The 18,403-nt window shown below is 47.2% G+C and overlaps 4 protein-coding genes and 1 long non-coding RNA gene across 12 annotated transcripts; 2 read left to right on the forward strand and 3 right to left on the reverse strand.

Moving 5' to 3' along the window:
• Window positions 1-368: 368 nt before the first annotated feature.
• LOC120668816 lies at window positions 369-4,003 on the reverse strand. Of its 8 annotated transcripts, none has more exons than XR_005672583.1 (6): window positions 3,616-4,003; window positions 3,035-3,111; window positions 2,521-2,931; window positions 2,253-2,414; window positions 1,640-2,162; window positions 372-681 (listed from the first exon to the last, which is right to left on the reverse strand). XR_005672583.1 is itself a non-coding variant. In XM_039948609.1 (4 exons), the coding sequence occupies exons 2-3, from the start codon at window positions 3,103-3,105 to the stop codon at window positions 2,808-2,810; spliced, it is 195 nt and encodes a 64-aa protein (XP_039804543.1). In that variant the 5' UTR covers window positions 3,106-3,111; window positions 3,616-3,999; the 3' UTR covers window positions 369-681; window positions 2,804-2,807. The 8 variants fall into 8 exon arrangements, 2 of the variants coding, with proteins under 2 accessions (XP_039804543.1, XP_039804544.1); XR_005672582.1 differs by having other exon boundaries at window positions 2,253-2,373; window positions 2,804-2,931; window positions 3,616-4,002; XR_005672584.1 differs by having other exon boundaries at window positions 2,253-2,376; window positions 2,804-2,931; window positions 3,616-4,002.
• A 920-nt stretch (window positions 4,004-4,923) lies between these two features.
• LOC120668817 (probable serine/threonine-protein kinase PBL19) lies at window positions 4,924-8,142 on the reverse strand. Its single transcript, XM_039948611.1, has 5 exons — window positions 7,742-8,142; window positions 7,245-7,613; window positions 6,119-6,382; window positions 5,777-5,899; window positions 4,924-5,630 (listed from the first exon to the last, which is right to left on the reverse strand). Exons 2-5 carry the CDS (start codon window positions 7,611-7,613, stop codon window positions 5,211-5,213), a joined length of 1,176 nt encoding a protein of 391 aa, XP_039804545.1. The 5' UTR covers window positions 7,742-8,142; the 3' UTR covers window positions 4,924-5,210.
• Window positions 8,143-8,942: 800 nt separating this feature from the next.
• On the forward strand, window positions 8,943-12,001 carry LOC120668819. The gene is made up of 2 exons (XR_005672588.1): window positions 8,943-10,177; window positions 10,292-12,001. It is a non-coding gene; the product is annotated as an uncharacterized LOC120668819 (long non-coding RNA).
• On the reverse strand, window positions 11,574-15,470 carry LOC120668818 (novel plant SNARE 11-like). Its single transcript, XM_039948612.1, has 10 exons — window positions 14,964-15,470; window positions 14,604-14,696; window positions 14,117-14,210; window positions 13,983-14,020; window positions 13,777-13,865; window positions 13,544-13,623; window positions 12,981-13,037; window positions 12,789-12,881; window positions 12,643-12,717; window positions 11,574-11,969 (listed from the first exon to the last, which is right to left on the reverse strand). The coding sequence occupies exons 1-10, from the start codon at window positions 15,419-15,421 to the stop codon at window positions 11,892-11,894; spliced, it is 1,155 nt and encodes a 384-aa protein (XP_039804546.1). The 5' UTR covers window positions 15,422-15,470; the 3' UTR covers window positions 11,574-11,891.
• Window positions 15,471-17,311: 1,841 nt separating this feature from the next.
• On the forward strand, window positions 17,312-18,348 carry LOC120668821. The gene has a single exon (XM_039948613.1). The coding sequence runs from the start codon at window positions 17,425-17,427 to the stop codon at window positions 17,977-17,979; it is 555 nt and encodes a 184-aa protein (XP_039804547.1). The 5' UTR covers window positions 17,312-17,424; the 3' UTR covers window positions 17,980-18,348.
• The last annotated feature ends 55 nt before the right edge of the window (window positions 18,349-18,403 follow it).

Raw genomic sequence — 18,403 nt, forward strand, 5'->3', positions numbered from 1 at the left:
TCAGAAGCAAACGCTCAAATACAATGCGCATACAGATTCTTGATCCTACCAATCTCACTTCTTCCTAGCTTTATTTTCTGACCTTATATGAGCGGGATGGAGGGAGACGAGAGGAGAGAAGGGTTTATATGGAGTATGAGAAGCTCTTGATTTGATTAGGAGTAGGGTCTGAGTCATGGTGGACCTTGCTACCATTCACCTACCTCGCTGTCCTACCATTACCATGGCTCCGAGTACGTTGCTCAGTTTAATTGGATTGGAATCTCCAGTAATTGGGTCCCTGTTTGTGCAGCCAATCACAAAGAAAACAAATGTAAAAAAAGAGGAAAAAGACACGATGGTTTCTTTAGGTTTTCCAGAAGAAGACGTAATGATATGAGCCCAATAATAAGTTAATAACGTGAATGAACTAATCACATATCAGCAGTTCTGCTATATATCTGTGAAGACATCTGCGCAACATATCGTTAATAAGGGAAAGAACGGGTATTCTCGCCACAAACCCAGCAATATCATCTTCCGTTTCTTTAAATTCAAAATGTGGCCTCAGTAAAACAGAAACCCTCCAAACATAAGTATAGCTGCATCTTACAATCTTTCTCCTTGGCGAACACTTCTAATTGCCAACCAGATCATTCATGATGAACACACAATCTTGTTCTTGGCACTGCAGACCTGGATCTGCATTAAAGAAAACCACCGCATAAGTCCATGTAAACCCTTATTAACTCAGTTGGCCTGTGCTATTTGTGAGAGAGAGGAAACATCATGGGGATATGAACAAGGTTGAACAGAACCTAACATGATGAACATCAAACATCCTCATTAACTTCTAGAATTGGGATGCCCATAGTGCTAACACCAGTGCCACAACAATCATCAACAGCAGCCACCTTACCACCTTAGTTCTTTGGTTATCTTACCACCTTAGAGCTAGTGCTAACACCAGTGCCACAACAATCATCAACAGCAGCCACCTTACCACCTTAGTTCTTTGGTTATCTTACCACCTTAGAGCTACATATGGCTCCAATTACTCCCATGCTTGCCCTAACATTACTGTCCTGCCAAATTCAATTTTCCATTTATGTAGCTCTTTGGTGCAAGAAAAAAAAATGTTATCTTTTACTGCTGGTGGTCTCCAGTGCTTGAAAACTCTACCAGTCAATTAGTTCAAATCAATATGAAATCCTATTGCTTGATGGCAAATATCAGTTTCCAATCAACCACCAACCGTAGCTGATTGGTCACTGAATATTACTGTGGTAGTGAATTCTGCCTGCCATGGCTTCAAGACAGGGCAGTGCGCCAGCCAGAAATTAGGTTCCCAAGGACAACGCCGGGCTGTCTAGACATCACATTATAGCAAGTTCCCTTCATCTGAAATATTAACATGAAACCATGGGATATGTCTACATAGTGTTAAAAAAGAAAAAAAATGAGCCACACTCCAACAGCAAGGATCAATATAGGCAAAATTGGCCTGAGGACACCGTTAAAACATGGATTTTGCTAGTTGCCACTAAAAAATGATGTCTTTGCTACAACACATTATAAATCTATGGTAATTTGGTGTAGGACACTCTATCTATTATTATACTCGTTTTTAATAGGAAGCCATGCAAAATGACGATTATACCCCTTATCTCAATTCCTTCCACCCCAAAATACACCTGCAGCCGCTCCTCTGCTGGCTCCGGCGATCCCCGGCGGCCGCCCCTCTCCTGCTCTGACGACCTATTCCCGACCACGTTGCAGAGGGCGTTCGGCATTGGGGCCGCACTCGTCCGTGCGGCACCCAGAGCCGTGCCACTCAGGGGCGGCAGCCAGAGCCCCGTCCACCTGCACAGAACGGACCGACGATCAGTGTCGCGCCCATCCGCGGCGGGTTCGCACAGGCCGGCGCCTGCAAACTACTACCGAAGACGCCGCCTACATGTTTGTGCTGCGGCTGCTCTCTGGGCTACTTGGATCAAGAATCAAACGATAGGCTTGCCGCTTGCGGTTGCAGGATAGTTCGTCTTTCAGAATTGAATTTCTTCTTTCTTTGCAAAACGAGACCAAAGTTTTTGCAGCGTGACCTGCCCGGATTTCAATTTCCCCTTGGAAAACCTACATCTCGTGCCCGGTTGCAACAAGCCAAGCGATAGACCTTGACTTGCCTAGTGCACAAGAACAAGAAGCAATCTGCATCAGTGTCCAACTAGTCAACACAAACCTATAGAAATTCAGTAGCATCAGGATAGCAACACCTGGTGGCAGTAAGCCTCGTCCCTAGAGTTCAAGTGGCCTCCCTGTGCTCGTCTGCTCATTTCGTACTCCGTTCCCTGTGCTCCTCTGGCGGTCGGCGTCGTCGCCTGCCGAGGGCCAGGCCTGCTGCAGGGAGCCAGCGAGTCCGATAGATGTGATTTGGGCTAGGAAGGAAAGGAGATAGAGAGGCAAGGGCATAATCATCATTTTTGTGTGGCTGCTGATTAAAAATGAATATAATATGAGGCATAGTGTCCAGCAGCAAATTACCACTGAATTGTAGTATGTTGTAGCTAAGCCAACCTTTTTTAATGGCTTGTGGCAAAAGCCACCTTTTTTCAGTGTCCAGCAGCCAATTTTGCCATCAATATACTGTCTAACTGTCCCCTCAACCAAACTAAATAGATGTTCAAGCTGAATTGCACATTTTGGAGGGGGCAAAAGTAGCAAAACTAACAGTCGATAAAAAAACATCTCCAAGACTGGTTACTCCATCTACCTTACAAGATCCACAAACAAAATTGACCACATTTAGAGTGGGGAAGGAGCATACCATACTATGGCTTGGAATTAGCATCGGGTTCAGAGGAAGTGGTCGAGGTGGTGGTGGACTTGCGGAGCTCGTCTATGATGCCACCAAGCTCTCGCCGCGCGGACTCCCTCCCAAACATGAAGCCATACCTGCAGCAAAAACAACAGGTGTCAGGTGTGGGAGATCTAACATGCTCAGAGCGAGAGTTCGCAGGAGATACTGGATTATATATCAGGCTCTGTTAGCACTTACCAGCAGGAAACGGCGGAGAAGACTCCAGCTGCCGCTACCGTCTGCAGCAGCGTCAGCTTCTTCGCCTGCATCGCCCGCTGGGAGGCAACCAGGGGCGGGCATAGGATTTGAGTTTTGGGTATTCAAAATTTTCGAAGGGAGAAATTTTTTAGGCAGCCTAAAGTGTATATTCATGACACATAATTAATTATATTAATTATTAAAATCATAGCACTTATCATAACATAACTTGAAATTGTTCGACACAGAGATAATAGATGTTTAATGATCAACATATCCAAGTTGCAACATATAAAATAAATAGATGGTAAAACAGCAAAATGATTTTTTTTTAAAAAAAAGCTTACAAATTTCAATTTGTAGGTTAAATTTTCGATTCTTATAGCCTTGAAAATAAGAGATGATGTCCTAATCCATAGCTTGCAAGAAGGGTTCCCTTTCAATGAATGTGACCAAACATCTAAGTATTAAGCTTCAATTTTACCCAATTTCAATGTAATTGCTCTACATTGTCACAAATTAACAAGTAATTGCTAATCAAAATTGCACACTGCTCATCATCTGCTTCACTGCTTGCTCACCTTTCTTTTCTCCGAATCGTTGAAGAAATGGAAGAGCTGAAGAGGAAGCAAAGCAAACAGGGGCGCTGCGGCTGCGTCTCCTGGCCTGCGCGCGCAGCTGCGCCGCCGCCGGTCAAGCTGCAGTGTGGTCGTGTGGCCCTCTGAGCCAGGTGCCCAGGTCTGCAGGCGCCGCCGCCCCCGACCCACGAGCCGGCGAGCCCGACCGCACAGGCAACGCCGCGCGCGTTGCGCCACCGCCTGGCTCCGAGCCCGACCGCGGGCCGCAACCGTTGCCTGGCCGCCGCGCGCCTCTGGTGCTGCCGTGTGCTGGGCCGCCGCGCGCCGCCGCTAGGGTTAGTAGGGGTGGGGGCCTGGGGGCAGTCGGTCTAGTGCTCTGGTCGAATGGGAATTGGGGGAACGGGGAAGCACCAGGAAAGGAAAGGGAGTCGAGTTGGGCCTGGAGGAGTGGGAGGTGGAGTATTCAGCCCAAGAAACAAAATATGACTGAAAAGCCTGTTTTAAGATGCTATTTTCATATTTTATGACACATACATATGCTATACATTGTACCTATAATTTTTTTTCTAAAATTTTTTGGGTATTCAATGAATACACATGGAGGGCAGGCTTGCTTGCGGGTTTTATCCAAGCCCACGGCCCATCTATGGAATGTATGAGCCTTCTGGCTTTTTGCTGGGCTTTTGTATGTCTATCGAATTTCTATCCATTGGATTTTTTTTCCCTTACATAAAACTGACTTGTTCATGCACTTTCTAGGGAACATACTGGCTCCAATTTTGAAGTTAGCTGTAGCGAAATGAAGATCAAGAGTTGTTGATCGGCACTACATTTTTCTATCTGCTATGGATGGCCATTTAGTTTGTGAATTGGTTATTGAATTAAAATTTTAATGCAAATTTTATTTAAGGATGTAACAGTTTGTTGTAGTCTGTTCGGCTGGCTTGTCAGCTAATCAGCCGGCAGTGCTTTTCTTCTACACTAAATCAGCACCAGCCACCAGCCACAGCTAAGGGTGGTAATGGGCCATGGCCCTAGTGGCCTCTTCACAGCCCAATAAGGCCCTTCAATTTTTTAGTTCAAAATTGTATATGATTAGAGCCCGGTTTTTTTGGAGCCCGATTCTTTGATTTTCTAGTTCAAAATGTTGGGCCTTTACCACCCTGGGCACAGCCAGCCGAGCCGAATGAGCGAAGTGTAGATTGACTCTTCTTCATGGAGGAAGTTGAGGCCGGAATATTTGTTTTCATTGTAAAAAAAACAAGAACAAGAAGAGGCGGAGAATAGAAGACGATGGCTGTACTTGAAAAATTGATTGTTGCGACACTGGACGTCCTTTCTGATAGAGAAATTGTCTGTTTTACACATGAACTTCTTCTATTTTACATTTGCGTGTTGAAATCATCAGTCTTTAATATATGTAATCCTTTCCGACAGAGAAATTGTCTGTTTCAAACCTGAACTTCTTCTATTTTGGTGCGCTTATGGCCTCTATATAATAAGGTAATCTTCTATACACACACAAACTTGAATTTGGAAAACGCCCTACGCACACCGTAATATTCCGGCGCCGGTCTTTCAGTCCCCCAACGCCGTCGTCACCTCTTGGCCGACGGCGGTGGCCTGCCATCGCCTCCTTTCTTGTCGGCGGGCGGCGGCGGGGGCTCCATCTGCAGCACCCGCTCGAGCTCCTCGACGACGTCCCTCATCGCCGGCCGCTCCTTGGGGTTCTTGCCGAGGCACCGGTCGGCGAGCCTGGCCACCTCGCGCGCGGCGGCCAGCGGGTACCGCCCGCCCAGCCGCGGGTCCATGATGGCCCGGAACCCGCCGCCGTCCGGCGGGTGCCGCCGCACCCACGCCAGCAGCTTCTGCTCCTCCGCCGGGCGGCTCCGCTCCAGCGACCGCCGCCCCGTCAGGATCTCGTACAGCACCACGCCGAAGCTCCACACGTCGCTCTTCGTCGTCAGGTGCCCCGTCTCGATGTAGTCCGGCGCCGCGTACCCGTGCGTCCCAACCACCTGAGCCATCGTCCATGATCCACCACCAGCCAGTCAGTTCAGATCGACAGATGCAATGCAAGGAACGTCATGGCACTGGCACACAAGCTGCGAACTGACACGAGTTTCGGCAATCGCATTGGCCGGTTGACCACTCGTATACTCACCGCCGTGGAGACGTGCGTTTTCCCTTCGGTCGGCCCTTCCCTTGCCAGGCCAAAATCCGATAGTTTTGGCTTGAATTCGGTGTCGAGAAGAATGTTGGATGCTTTAAAATCCCTGTAGATCACCTGCCACACCAAAAGGCCGTGGATCAGATATTGATCACTTACTAGTCTGTGTGTTAATGCAGTGTCGAACATGGTATGGTTCGGAGTTTCAGAGAATGTATTTATCCTGCAGACTACAGTTTGATCGGTTCAGTCAGACATTCAGAGAATGCCCTTTTTATTAGCAAAAAGAGTGCATTTTTGGTTTTTATGCAGAAAGAACAATGCTTTTGGGGGAACCTGAACTTCCGGCACTCCTTCATGGAGATAATCCAGGCCCCTTGCAGCGCCTATCATGATCTGGAGCCTCAATCTCCATGAAAGGGGAGGATGAGCTCGGTTGAACAGGTGGTCATCCAAGGTCTTGTTGGGCATGAACTCGTAGACCAGCAGCCTGTGCTTGCCTGCTTCTGAATCCACTGCGCAGTAGCCGATCAGCTTTACGAGATTCGGGTGCTCAAGAACACCCAGGAATTGGACTTCAGCCAGCCACTGCTTGTGACCCTGAAATCAGAAAAAACAAACTTTTAAACTGCTATTAAAAAATAATTAGAAAAAAAAGGTTGAACCCAACAGTTCAATGCTTGAAAATTTTGAATTTTTTCTGTCCTTGGATCTAATTATTGCCATGATCAGACTTGGGTAGTGTTTAAAGCGTGATGCTGATCTATATGATTTAATAGGTTGACTTGTGATGCCATATTGACTAATTTTCACGTGGTTTGTTCTATGATTCCCACTGAAGTTGACATCAGTGGTGTCCTTGTCCGGTTGGTTGGACCAATATTCTCTTAATCTCTTTGAAGCTGTCCAGGCCAATATTTATGTGTTTAGGATTGTCATGAAGCTCGTATTATCTAATGGTTTCACTGCAAACCAACAATCTTCTGAGTTTTGTTTTAGGCCTTGATCCACATGAGGGCACCTAAAGTCTCGATGATGCTGTTACTTCTCGGCAGTTTGTGGACGCAAAGAAAACATTGATTTAAAATCAGTAACCATAAATGACAAATCCATGTCTATACACCAGCTTGTGGTCTTGAGAAATGACAACAGGTCTTGTGGACAACAGCTCTTGAAGAAATGAAGAGTAAAAAGCCTGATAACACTTGACAATTCTTTTTTTACAAGATGAGGTCCGAAAAAACTGTAAATTTCTAAGGATTCCATCAAAACACTACACAGATACTCTGCCACAGTGTGATCAAATACTATGATTAATCGTCACAAAATTCAAGCTTTCTGGTGAACATACTCGATATAGCATTAGAAATCGAATCCCAAAATGCAGCATGGCATGAATAATTTTGGGTAAAAAAAAGGAGGAAAAGGCGAGAATAGAGGAGATGCGAGGAGGCAAACTGACCTGAAGGCTGCGCTGGTTGAGGCGCTTGACGGCGAGGACGACGCGGCCGCCGCCGGCGGAGCGGAAGAAAGCGCGGTAGACGGAGCCGAAGCCGCCCTCGCCGACCTTGAGCGCGCGGCTGAAGCCGTTGGTGGCGCTCTGGAGCTCGTCGAGGTCGAACACCCGCAGCCGCTGCGCGCCCCGCTCCTCGGACAGCTCCTGGATGCTCCTGGTGGGCGTGGACGCCGACGCGGACGAGGCCTTGCTCCTCTGCCCGCCGCCACCGGAGGAGTCGGACGCCGGGGGCGACTTGGCCGGCGCCGTCTTGGCGCCGGCGGCCGGCTGGCTCTTGGACCTGCCCTTGCCGCTCCTGAAGGCGAAGCACCCCATCTGGTGACAGACAGGAACGATGGCAGATTAATTAAGCCGGAGAAGAGAGGAGCATGCAAATTTCATCAAGAGAAGAGAAAGGGAAGGGGAGAGGGGGGAAAATGGAGAAGCGGGTCGCTGTACTGTACCAGTGAGAAATCGTTCAAAAATGGGAGAGCTTCACCTAATTCAGCAGACCGTGAAGAGGACAGATGAAGAACTGCGAAAAAAGAGAGGATTTTGGGGGGAGGGAGGAAGAAATGCTATGGTTGCCCATGGGAGAGGGACAAGAGCATGTTGATTGGAGCCAGCAGGGAGCCCTGTCGATTGAAGCTCATAGCAGAGGAGACGAGGAGAGACGAAGAAGGAAAGGAAGGGGATTAGCCGATTAGGGAAGGAAGCGGCGGCCCTGGAGGTAGAAGCCCTGTGGGTTGAACGGGAAGGAAGTAGAAGCTTTGCTTTGACCAAGAAGGCAACTTGCAAGGAAATGAGCCTGCGCACACGTGGTGGTAAAATATGAGAAGATGACGGAGACGGGAGTGGCGCGGATGAGATCATGTGAGGCTGCTTATCAATATTCTCTACTACAGTCTACATACAGTTTGTCCACATCCATTCATCTTTTATATATCTACTGACCATATATATTATTCAGCAACCCAACAATCATCTCATTTTTTCCTTTTTTCTTGTTTTCTCTCTTTCCTTCCCCTTCCTCTTCTCCGTGCTCCCCTGTCTCTGCCCCTCCCCTGCGGCGCACGGGCAGCCGGCGGCGAGCGCGCGCGGGAGGCGGGCGGCCGACGAGCTGCGAGCGCGTGGCGGGCGGGCGTGCAGCGAGCGCGCGGCTCCTATGGCGGCGTCGAGCTCCGCTGGCGCCTCGAGCTCCTCCCTCCTCCCTCCTCCTACCTCGCCGCGCCGAAGCCCCTCCCTCCTCCCTCGCCGCTTCGGCGTCCGTGGCGGCCAAGGCGAGGCGCGGCGTCCACGGCGAGCGCGGCGTCCACGGCGAGGCGCGACGTCCACGGCGAGCTCCGCGCCCACGGCGAGCTCCACGGCGGCGGCGCGGCCGCCCTCTCCCTTCCCTCGGCGTTCGCGCAGGCCGGCCCTCTCCGGCGGCAGATCGGGAGCTCGGGCTCCGGCAGCGGCGGACGCGCGGCGGGCCGGTGAGCCGTGGGGGCGCCGCGGCGGACGCGCGTCGGCCCTCGACGGCAGCGGCGGCCCGGCGCCCGGCCATCCCCTTCTCTCCCTCCTTCCTGCTCACGGCTCTGCTCGACTCGATCCGAGGTCCGGCGGCGGTCCGGCGAGCTCTGCTCGGGCGAAGGGTCGCCGGAGGAGGCGGCGCGGCGTGCAGGGCTGGCGGCGGTGACGGCGGCTCTGCTCGTTGCCGCGGGCGAGCGCGAGCAGGTGCGGAGCACGCATTGGGAGCCGAGCCCAGGCCACGTCAGCAGATTGCGGAGGCCCTCTACTTCCGCTCGGAATACCGGAGCAGCGGCCTTCCACAATTATTCAGTAGGCTGTAGAGTATGCCGCTGCAGCACTTCTTTACGGCATCGCGCACTGCAGGGGATGGGGCGGGATCGCGCGGGCGTGGACTGGGGAGATGGAGGGAGGAAGGGAGATCGGAATCGAATCATACCTCGTCGTCGTCGTCGTCGTCGGCCGGGCCTCGTGGCTTGGGGATCGGATGGGATGCGCTCCTCCGCGATGGCCAAGATATATATGCACGCACACCGCCACACAGCGGACGGCGAGGGCTCCTGCTCAGCAGCCTCGGCTGCCGGCCTGCCGCCCAGTGTGAAGACGAGTGTGCCGTCCAAGGAAGGGACAGTCAGTGATTTCTTTTCTTGTTCTTTCTGCAATTTCACACTAGAGTGCCTTTTGTTTTTCCGGTGCCAAAAAAAAAACAAATTGCTTTTGTGCATCAAAACCCAACAGCTCCCCTTCCATGCGCCTGCATAGCTTCTTCATGAAGAAGTCTCCTATTTTCTCTTCAGATAGCTATTTTCACTTCAGATAGCTGCGACCAAATTCTTGTCCAATATATTTTATCCCTGCTTCTTTCCTCGAGCAAAATATTTGCTTGGTCAAAAACTCAAAAGCTTGGCTGTTGGTGGCTAGCACTTCTGCTTCCCTTTTTCTTTTTCAGGCGAATCAAAAGGCAGTCAAAAGAAAGTTGCTGCTGCTGGCTGCGATTTGAAAGCCCCGGCCATGCAACCAAAGTGGCATTTCAACGAAATAAACCAAAAGTCATCAGTGTTCATCAGGATTTACGATTCGAGTGTCGGTAAGAAAGTAAAGCAGACTCGATCTCCTCTAGCACCGTGATCTGCGGATTGAAACCGGCCAAGGAACGGCGGCGTCGCGTGGTGAAAGCTTTCGACCTCTTCGTGGGATGAGATCATGAGAATGAGATAGTAGGCCGTAGGTGACTGCACTCGCCTGCCGCGGCGAGGAAGTCGCAACGGCCAGCGGAATTCAGCTCTCTCGCTGACCTCGGTGGCACCAACTTCATTGCAGCTTACGAACCCACGTTGAAACGCGGTGCATGTTTCATGCCACGTGGTCCATCCCTGCTAGTAATAAGCATGGTAAAAATAAGCTTTTTGAGAGCTGTAAAAAAGTGGCTCTAGCCTCTAGAGGCAAGTATCTGAAAACCCCTTACCTTGTAGCTGTAACTGAGCTTTTCCTTCTTCTTTTTCCAGGTGATGCTGAATTCAACTAATTCCCCAGCTGAACTCCCCTGGAGTGCACTGCACACACTACATCCATCTTCATTGTTCTTCATCGCACACAAGAGCAGCCGTGTGCCCGTGTCGCACACAGTACATCCAATCCTGATGCCATGGTCATCAAGAGCAGCCGTGTCGTCGTGCCGCGAAATTTCCACGATCCAAACGTCTTGTTAATACCCGTTGAGAATCCTGAAACGTACCCCCGTGCTGCCGTGCAAGTTGCCGCCAGAGACCATGCCGGTGGCGCCCCCAGTCTCCGGTGGCGAATTGATCGGTTTGACTTGGATGGGAATCTGTTCAACCCAGTGCAACCCATGCACCCAATCACTTGAGATGATGAGGTGGCTTGGAGAAAGAATAGGACAAGACAGCCAGGGTTTTCCGTTCTGTTTCTTCAGACAGGTCACTGTCACACCCCATGACGACCTGCTTTTCCTTCCTTCATGTAAAAAACAGGTTCAGAGCAAGTGGCGAAGCTGTGAGCTCATTCATACCGGAAGCAGCAAGAGAGCACATCAGAGTGAGAGGGGAGACTTGTTTAGTGGGAAGATTAGTGCTAGAGGTGCGGAATTAGGAGTGGTAAAGTGGTCAAAGACGAAGAAGAACAGGTGACCCTGCCTTGTTTCAGAGGCTGAAAGAATATTACTGATGGAAACAGACAGATGAGCCGACAGACGTGTTGACCTGTGGTCTTGGCAGCACTAGTAACCGAGCGTGCTGCCTGCTAATCAACGAGGTGGTGGGTTGATTAGGCGGGGAATCAAGTGAAGAGGGCCACCGACTAAACAAGGGGTGTGCAATGGTGGGTTCCACCGAGGACGACGACTGAACTGAGCTCCCCTTCAATGGTTGGCACCTTTCTCCACGTCCTTTGCCTTGTTTCTTTTCTTCCCTCCTTGGATAAACTGTGCAAATGATAGTTGTAGGCGAGTCCACTTGGACTTTGGATCATACAGTACAGCTTACACCGTGTATGAGCAAGAATTGACAGCTGCTGCCAACCAAATTTGGAGGTCAGGCCACAATCCTAAAAGATTGCATGCCTAGAAACCTTTGACAGGAAAATGATCTACAATACTTTTCACTGGCTTTATCCCCCAAAAAAACTCTTTCACGCTAAATGGGTTGGGGGGGGGGATAGGGGCATGATGCAAGACCAAAGCCATCATGATTCTTGAGCAAGCCTTAAGCTCAGCCACATCAATAAATTATCCAGATATTACATCACAAGATAGTATATATCAAGTGGGTATTTCTGCTTGCAGAGTAGCAATTCAGGTATGCAATGTCTGCATAATCCATATTATCTTGGTTTCATAAGACTGGTAACTTGTATACAGATGTGAAGGTTACAGAGAACATGGTTCGGAGCTGGTTCTCGCAAAACATAAAAGGCCTGCCACAAGAATAAGAACATACACATACTGTGCCCGCCAGATTGTATCCCATGAGATAGAATTACAACACTATGCCACATGACAGGGGCGGCGTCTCGCAGACAGTAGATACAACAGACTTCCCAAGGAGCCTCATCAATTTTTTACACAAGTATGGAATTATCACTTGTCTTCTATCTCAACAGCCTCCTGCTTACCGGTGGTGCAAGTCCTGGGATGTTGGGAATATCCTTGTTGTGTGGGTTTACAATCTGCCAATGGAACAGTATGAACATCATGCATCAATAGTCACTATAACCAAATAAGCCTGAAAATCTCGTGTGCATTTTTTCTGTCGTCATATATGATTTTTTGTTGGCTATTTGACTTATTTCTTAGCCATTACTGTTCAATGTCATTTCTGTTTGGACCCTGCTCCAAATTTCTTCATGCCCCCTACCGTTCATTTTTCTTGTTTTGGGGGATGGATGTTGTTTCTGCATTAGTTTACATGTGTATTTTTTATCCACATAGAATGATAGAAGGAAAAAGTTATTGGATGCAGTTTACAGAATCAAAAGGTAGTCTGGTGCACATATGGTTGGATGGTCTGATATTCTAGCCTCGTTATCTCTAAGTTTCTTAACTAGTGTGTTAGTATTCCAATCCCAGACAATCATGACCTCTACTTGACCCACTTCATTTCCACAGGAACTAAGGGACCTTTGTGGACGAATTCATTTTCCACTCATTTCTGTAAACTTCACATCAAAAAAAAAGAAGGAAAAAAAGGATAAAGTGGTAAAATCATGTAAAGGAGGCCTCTACTTGTAGAATTTCCCACTTTGGTCGAGTACGTCAGAATATCGGATATAGATATGTAATACGCCAATTAATACAATTAACAGTTGAGTGAACAAATCTCTGAAGAACCTGAGTGCTCACCTTAACAACAATTACTGCTATGACTCCAGCAACAATGAGAAAAAGCATGGCCATGATGCAGCGATCAGTTGCAACCTAATTTAAAAGAAGTAAGATAGATGAGAACTCCAAATAAATTAAAAACTGGTGTTGCAAGATAAATTTACCTGTCTACCAATTTCTTTCACCAATTGCGATGCCTTTTTAATGGAGAAATGGATGGAGTCCAGCTCATTAATAACTCTGCTCATTTGCTCTGTCTGATGAAGATGAAATAACCAAAAGTGACTTTTCTAACCCTAATTGAGCGGCATAATATAACACTTGGCTGCTTTCAATACATAAGAAAAGCGACTTGCCTGAGCTTTCAAGGCAGCTGCAGTTTCTGTGCCTACATTAATGGTCTCTTGGACAGTCTACAAAATAGATTAAAAAAAGGCATCAAGAAGCAATGAAATGAACACTGCTGCTATGAGGGCATGAGCACAGCAATTGGTGGAGGACTTGAGAGTCCAATCCAATAAAACAAATTGTTCTCTATAAGCTAAAATCATTGAGACGTTGATATATTGAGGACTTCAGCAGCAGATTCAATTCCAAACTTAGAACAGAGTGCCGATTCTTGAGAGAAAAAGGCTTCTATATCTTTATACATAACAGCTGAATACAAGAATGTCTCCTCGTCTTCAAAAAATGGAAAAGGGAAGATGAAGAGGGGCAACACAGCAATGTCAGCATCTTAGCATCAAAATGAGAAACAAAGATCTTAATAGGATCATATAGGGATGAAGAATCTATCTCACTGAGGGCAGATTTCTCAACTTACTAATGCAAGAATGCAAAATCAACAGGTGTCCTAGGAACATAATGGTACAAGTTGAGATGTAGGTCATAAATAAGCACTGCCACACGAGAAATTAACCTGTTTAGATCGTGCGATAGCTTGATCAGTTTCATCCACTAGTTGATTGCCTTGATCCATTAACTGCTGGTTTGTCATATCTGCGGGGTAAAGAAAAAGGCTCAGTATATCCAAGCCAGTGATGCCAGAGGTTTGTTTCTTTCAAAGCTTTCAATTGCATATTTCCTTAGTTTTTTAACATAAAAGAGATCATACTATGTGCGCCTATAGGGGCTTGTGACATTGTCACTTACTTGATGCTAGCAGGACATTTTCTTCACCATAGCCATCTTCAACACTAGGACCATCAAAAAGATCAATTCGTTTGTTTTCACTAGCATATCTGCAATCCAAATGATCTTTGATGTAAGTATCACGAAATGTTACCAAAACTAGAGATGCATTCTTCAAAGTTTATACGAAAGATAATTAAGATGCAATGAGATAGATCAACACTCACTGTTTCTTAAGAGCAACATAAGAGTTTAATTCTTTGATCTACAAAACAAGACAAACTCTCGTTTAGTGAAACTTAGAGAATCAGACCAAGGTGTATAAATTCACATAGATTGAAACAATTTACAGTTATAATACCATTGACTGCTTTCTGTCATGCAGCATTTTTGCAGTCTCCGGGTCCGTACGCCCTGCCTCATCTTTGCTAACTCGCTCAAAGTCTTTGATAAGTCTAGAACCACATAAAAAAGAGCAAACTGTCAGCTTTCATGGAGCTACTCTACAACACCAGAATTAAGAAACCAGATATCAGTTTTCCTACAAACTATAGTTTGGCCCCCATTACTGTGATTCAAAATACAGAAATTGCAGAATCATCAACAGCAGAAATACTGGAAGCAGATAGACACAGTGCAGTATATTGGTTAAGAAATACATAAATGATTGCTACAGAAAAAAAAAACTAAATTGATGTGGGTGCGGGGTAAGTAGTGCCGCACTGCCACTTCTCTACTTCATGCAAGCGAGGTGTTTGTGTTTAACCTTTCCATCTGCCATATTCTATTTAGGGGATGTTGCTAAAAGCTACATAGTACAGGAAGGGGAGTGAAAGAGACTGAATAACCTTTTGCAATCTCGCATCTTATCAGTAAGCTCCTCAAGCTGCCTGCTGCGGCGGTTGGCATCCTTGATCTTGTCCAGCTTCTGGAACCCATTCCTGTAGACAAATTAAGCAACGCATCAGACCATCAGTTCAGTCACATTATGTTACCATTACTACAGAGGTCAATTGCAGACGCGCAGCCATCAGGAAAAAGAACGATTTTTCCCCTCTACAGGTCTATAGCTTGATCTCCAAACTTTTGCACCGCTCCCGAAATCGCAGCAAGCAAACTGACTAACTGAGATCTAACGAGCATTCGTGGACAACATGAGCAAACTACAAGCAACCAAAATCGCAGCAAGTCGAATTGTTTGAGCTTACTGCAATGCTCGGAGGATATCGCCGATCTGTCCGTCGATCTCGGCCAGCTCCTCGTTGACCGACGCCAAATCCATGTCCTCCTCCTCCTGGGCAACTGCACCAGCAACCGAGCCCCACAGGGAAAGCGAAATCCAAACAGAAAGCAGGATCAGGCCCCCCGTCCCCTTGAGGTCCCAGCCAAACCCCACGAGAGCTGGATCGATGGGGCCGGCGGCGGCTTGGCAGCGGCGGCAGGGACCCCAATGCGGGTTAGGTGGTGAGCCCTGGTTGGATTCGCCGGGCGCAGATCGAGAGGGGTGATCCCGCGCCCGCCCGGGGTGAGGGAGACGGAGGCGGAGGCGGAGGCGATGTGGTCTCCGACAGGGTGCTGTCGGAGGCACGCCGCCCTTGCTTGACCTTTTTGTTTGGTTTTGCTTTCGCTTCACGGAGGATCTTCCTCGTTGGATACACATCGTCATTCTGTCCGTACGATCGCCATCCAATGCTGCAGCCTGCAGATCAGCTGGTCACTTGAGGCAACTCATGGCAAAATGGTTAGCAGAAATGGATGTTTGATCCAGAATGCCGGATGCTTTGCTTTTTTATACAAACTGATTTGAATTCAGTAGAAATGACAGCAGCAAATTCCTATTTCTAATATGAGTACATTATCGCCTGATAAGCCTTTGCAACATCAACGAGAATTTACCCAAACTGTGAGAAAAATGCGTTTAGCTCCTTGAGATAAAAAGAAAAATGTTTCTTAGTTCTCGCATACCCTTTTCTTTATCAGTTTGGGCGCCGTTGACTCGAGAGATTTACTCTATGAGGATTAAGGATGAATTCGGATCGGATACGGATGAAATCGGATTCGAATGTCACTTTTTATCACATTTTTATCCGGATACGAATGCGAATGCGGATCTCATTGGATACGAATACAAAACGGATAATTCGAATCCGGATATCTTCTCGATTTAAAACATAGAGCTATCACGAGTATCAGTTTATTTTATCAATAATTTTATAGTAGATCAAAATCATTATACAAGTAGGGAGTAAAGGATTAGAAGATAGCTAATAAAAAAAGAATATAATTATCTATGTATAGCTTTATATTAAATATATAATACTAATTTTAAAGGTAAAATAAATAAATACTTAATAATCAAGATATATAAAAAAGATTTTATAATTAAATAAATAAATAATTTGACTAGTATAAAATAATTTTAATCATGAAATAAATATATTAAATAGTTAAAGTTAATTTTTATATCATGACTAATTTTAATAAATATATTATTAGTTATCTAGCTTTCTAAATAATTTAAATAGTGTATATCATTAAATAATTAGGTATAAAGATAAGTTTAAGATTGTCTCACTAGTTACTTTTTCTTTGCGGATACGAACGGATATAGATGTGATCGGATATTCCTCGAATAAGAATATGGAATCGGATAGAGAAAAGTTCTCAAAATCGGATTCGGATGCATCCATATGACATTCATATTAAAATCGAATACAAATACGGATATCCATATTTACATTTTAAGTGAATACGAATACTAATAATTCGGATGTTCAGCCATCCAGATCCATCCTTAATGAGGATGAAGTGATGAACATGGGTTGTTGGAAGGTACCAATCCAGTTTATCATGAGCTCAGACGGTCAGACCAAACAACCCGATATTCAGGGGTTTCCCTTGACCATTGTATCATAACTAGTCAAACTGAAACGATGTTTGGGTACAAGGAGTGCCTATAATTGCACTAGGAGTGCCTATAATTGCAATTAGCTAGTCTCGTAGACTTAGTAGTTCTTACGTTGATGCCGCGATGAACATTATATATTTGCTGTGTTTGCTTGGCTGTAGCTGATGGCTAATGCTAATTTGTTATGAGAGAACAGTACTGCTGACTGGCTGGATGGTAGCTGATGGCTAATGCTGATTTAGTATGAGAGAACAGCACTGCTGGTTACTGCTGGCTGGTTGGCTGACAAGCCAAGTGAACACAGCTTGGTGAAACCATCTTCTTATTCGTAGTTTTTGAATTCATGACCAATTCAAAGGCAAGTTACTTTTGTTTATACTCATAATACGAATCAAGGGAAGTGATGTAACATGTATGTAAAAAAGTACTCTAAACTTATGATTAGAGATTTTTCAAAGAAAGTTCGTCAGGTCAGTCTGGTGTCACTGTCATTGTCTTGTGAAAATCCACTAAACTCTAACCGTTCACGAGGCGCCAGATATTTCTTATCAAATTCATGAAAGTAGATTTAAATCTTCAAACAAAGCAGATGTTTTACCATGAAAACCGGGGGACAAAAAAAAACACTTTTTCGCCATTTTTCCATCAGCGTGCGCCTGATACTCTGATGCTCCATCCACTGGCAGCGCCGTTGCAGCCACCCAAACCCCATCAACAGAACGGCGGCAAACTCCAGAGACCCGACGACGACCATCTCCGCCATGAAGCACCTCCTCCTCCCCTCCCCTCTCCCGCTCCTCCTCCACCGCCCATCCAAGCCCCTTCTCCTACACCCTCGCCGCCGCCTCGGCTGCATCTCCCCCGCCGCGTCCGACGGCAGCTCTGGCGAGCCTACAACCGCCGCATCGGAGCCTGCCACGGACACTGTCACACCGGCCGCTGCCCCCTCCAGCGGAAAGCCCACCGGCATCAAGAACCGCCTCAAGGCGAGGAACCAGGCCCGCCGGTTCCAGCTTGATGCCCCGCCGGAGGAGGTGACGCCGAAGAAGAAGGCGTCGGCGTCGGCTGCGGCGCCGAGGAGGGAGAAGCAGCGGGAGCGGAAGGGGTGGGAGGAGATGAGCCTGGCCGAGAAGGCCGTCGAGCTCTACGTCGGGGAGAAGGGGCTGCTCTTCTGGCTCAACAAGTTCGCCTACGCCTCCATCTTTATCATGGTCGGCGCCTGGATCCTGTTCCGCTTCGTCGGCCCGTCGCTCGGGCTCTACCAGCTCGACGCCCCGCCGCTGCCGCCAACCGCCGTGTTCGGCGGCTCGCCGTGACACGGACACGGGTGAGAGTGTCGGCTGCGTGTTCTTGCAGTGCAGAGTGGAGTACTCTAGGTAGCTTAACGTAGTGGATTGTGGATAAGATATATGAGAAAGATTGGGGAAGAAGGGGACGCAAATTTAAGAAAGCATGGCTGGTTTTGATTCGGTAATGTGTGCCTTGTTACCACAATTGGAGGAATGGATTGCGCTTGTGTAGTTTTGGATTAAAAGTTCAATCTTTTGCTGTCAATTTTGAACTGAGGATGCAAAGATCTTGTAGCTAGGCATAGCATGATAGCAGTAGCACCTCTTACTGGCTACTGCATCCTGAATTCCTGATTTATATGTGCAATGCAAACCTGTTTGGTTTTGTGTAGACAAGTGATTAATTTCGATATGCTTTGGGTACAATGCTTCATGTGATCAGAAGGTCATC

This window comes from Panicum virgatum, chromosome 4N, assembly GCF_016808335.1.
Source record: "Panicum virgatum strain AP13 chromosome 4N, P.virgatum_v5, whole genome shotgun sequence".
Classification (NCBI taxonomy): Eukaryota; Viridiplantae; Streptophyta; class Magnoliopsida; order Poales; family Poaceae; genus Panicum; species Panicum virgatum.

Bases quoted from the DNA above. Each gene is read 5' to 3' on its own strand.
- LOC120668816 (XM_039948609.1), bottom strand. From the start codon at position 3,105: ATGCAGGCGAAGAAGCTGACGCTGCTGCAGACGGTAGCGGCAGCTGGA. The intron at 2,932-3,034 runs GTAAGTGCTAAC...TTTTTGCTGCAG, and splicing joins TTCTCCGCCGTTTCCTGCTG to GTATGGCTTCATGTTTGGGA.
- LOC120668817 (XM_039948611.1), bottom strand. From the start codon at position 7,613: ATGGGGTGCTTCGCCTTCAGGAGCGGCAAGGGCAGGTCCAAGAGCCAG. The intron at 6,383-7,244 runs GTCAGTTTGCCT...TTCTGATTTCAG, and splicing joins TCAACCAGCGCAGCCTTCAG to GGTCACAAGCAGTGGCTGGC. The intron at 5,900-6,118 runs GTTCCCCCAAAA...TTGGTGTGGCAG, and splicing joins AAGGAGTGCCGGAAGTTCAG to GTGATCTACAGGGATTTTAA.
- LOC120668818 (XM_039948612.1), bottom strand. From the start codon at position 15,421: ATGACGATGTGTATCCAACGAGGAAGATCCTCCGTGAAGCGAAAGCAA. The intron at 12,718-12,788 runs GTAAATTTATCT...CTTTTAAATTAG, and splicing joins TGAAAGAAATTGGTAGACAG to GTTGCAACTGATCGCTGCAT. The intron at 11,970-12,642 runs GTGAGCACTCAG...TTCCATTGGCAG, and splicing joins TAGCAGTAATTGTTGTTAAG to ATTGTAAACCCACACAACAA.
- LOC120668821 (XM_039948613.1), top strand. From the start codon at position 17,425: ATGAAGCACCTCCTCCTCCCCTCCCCTCTCCCGCTCCTCCTCCACCGC.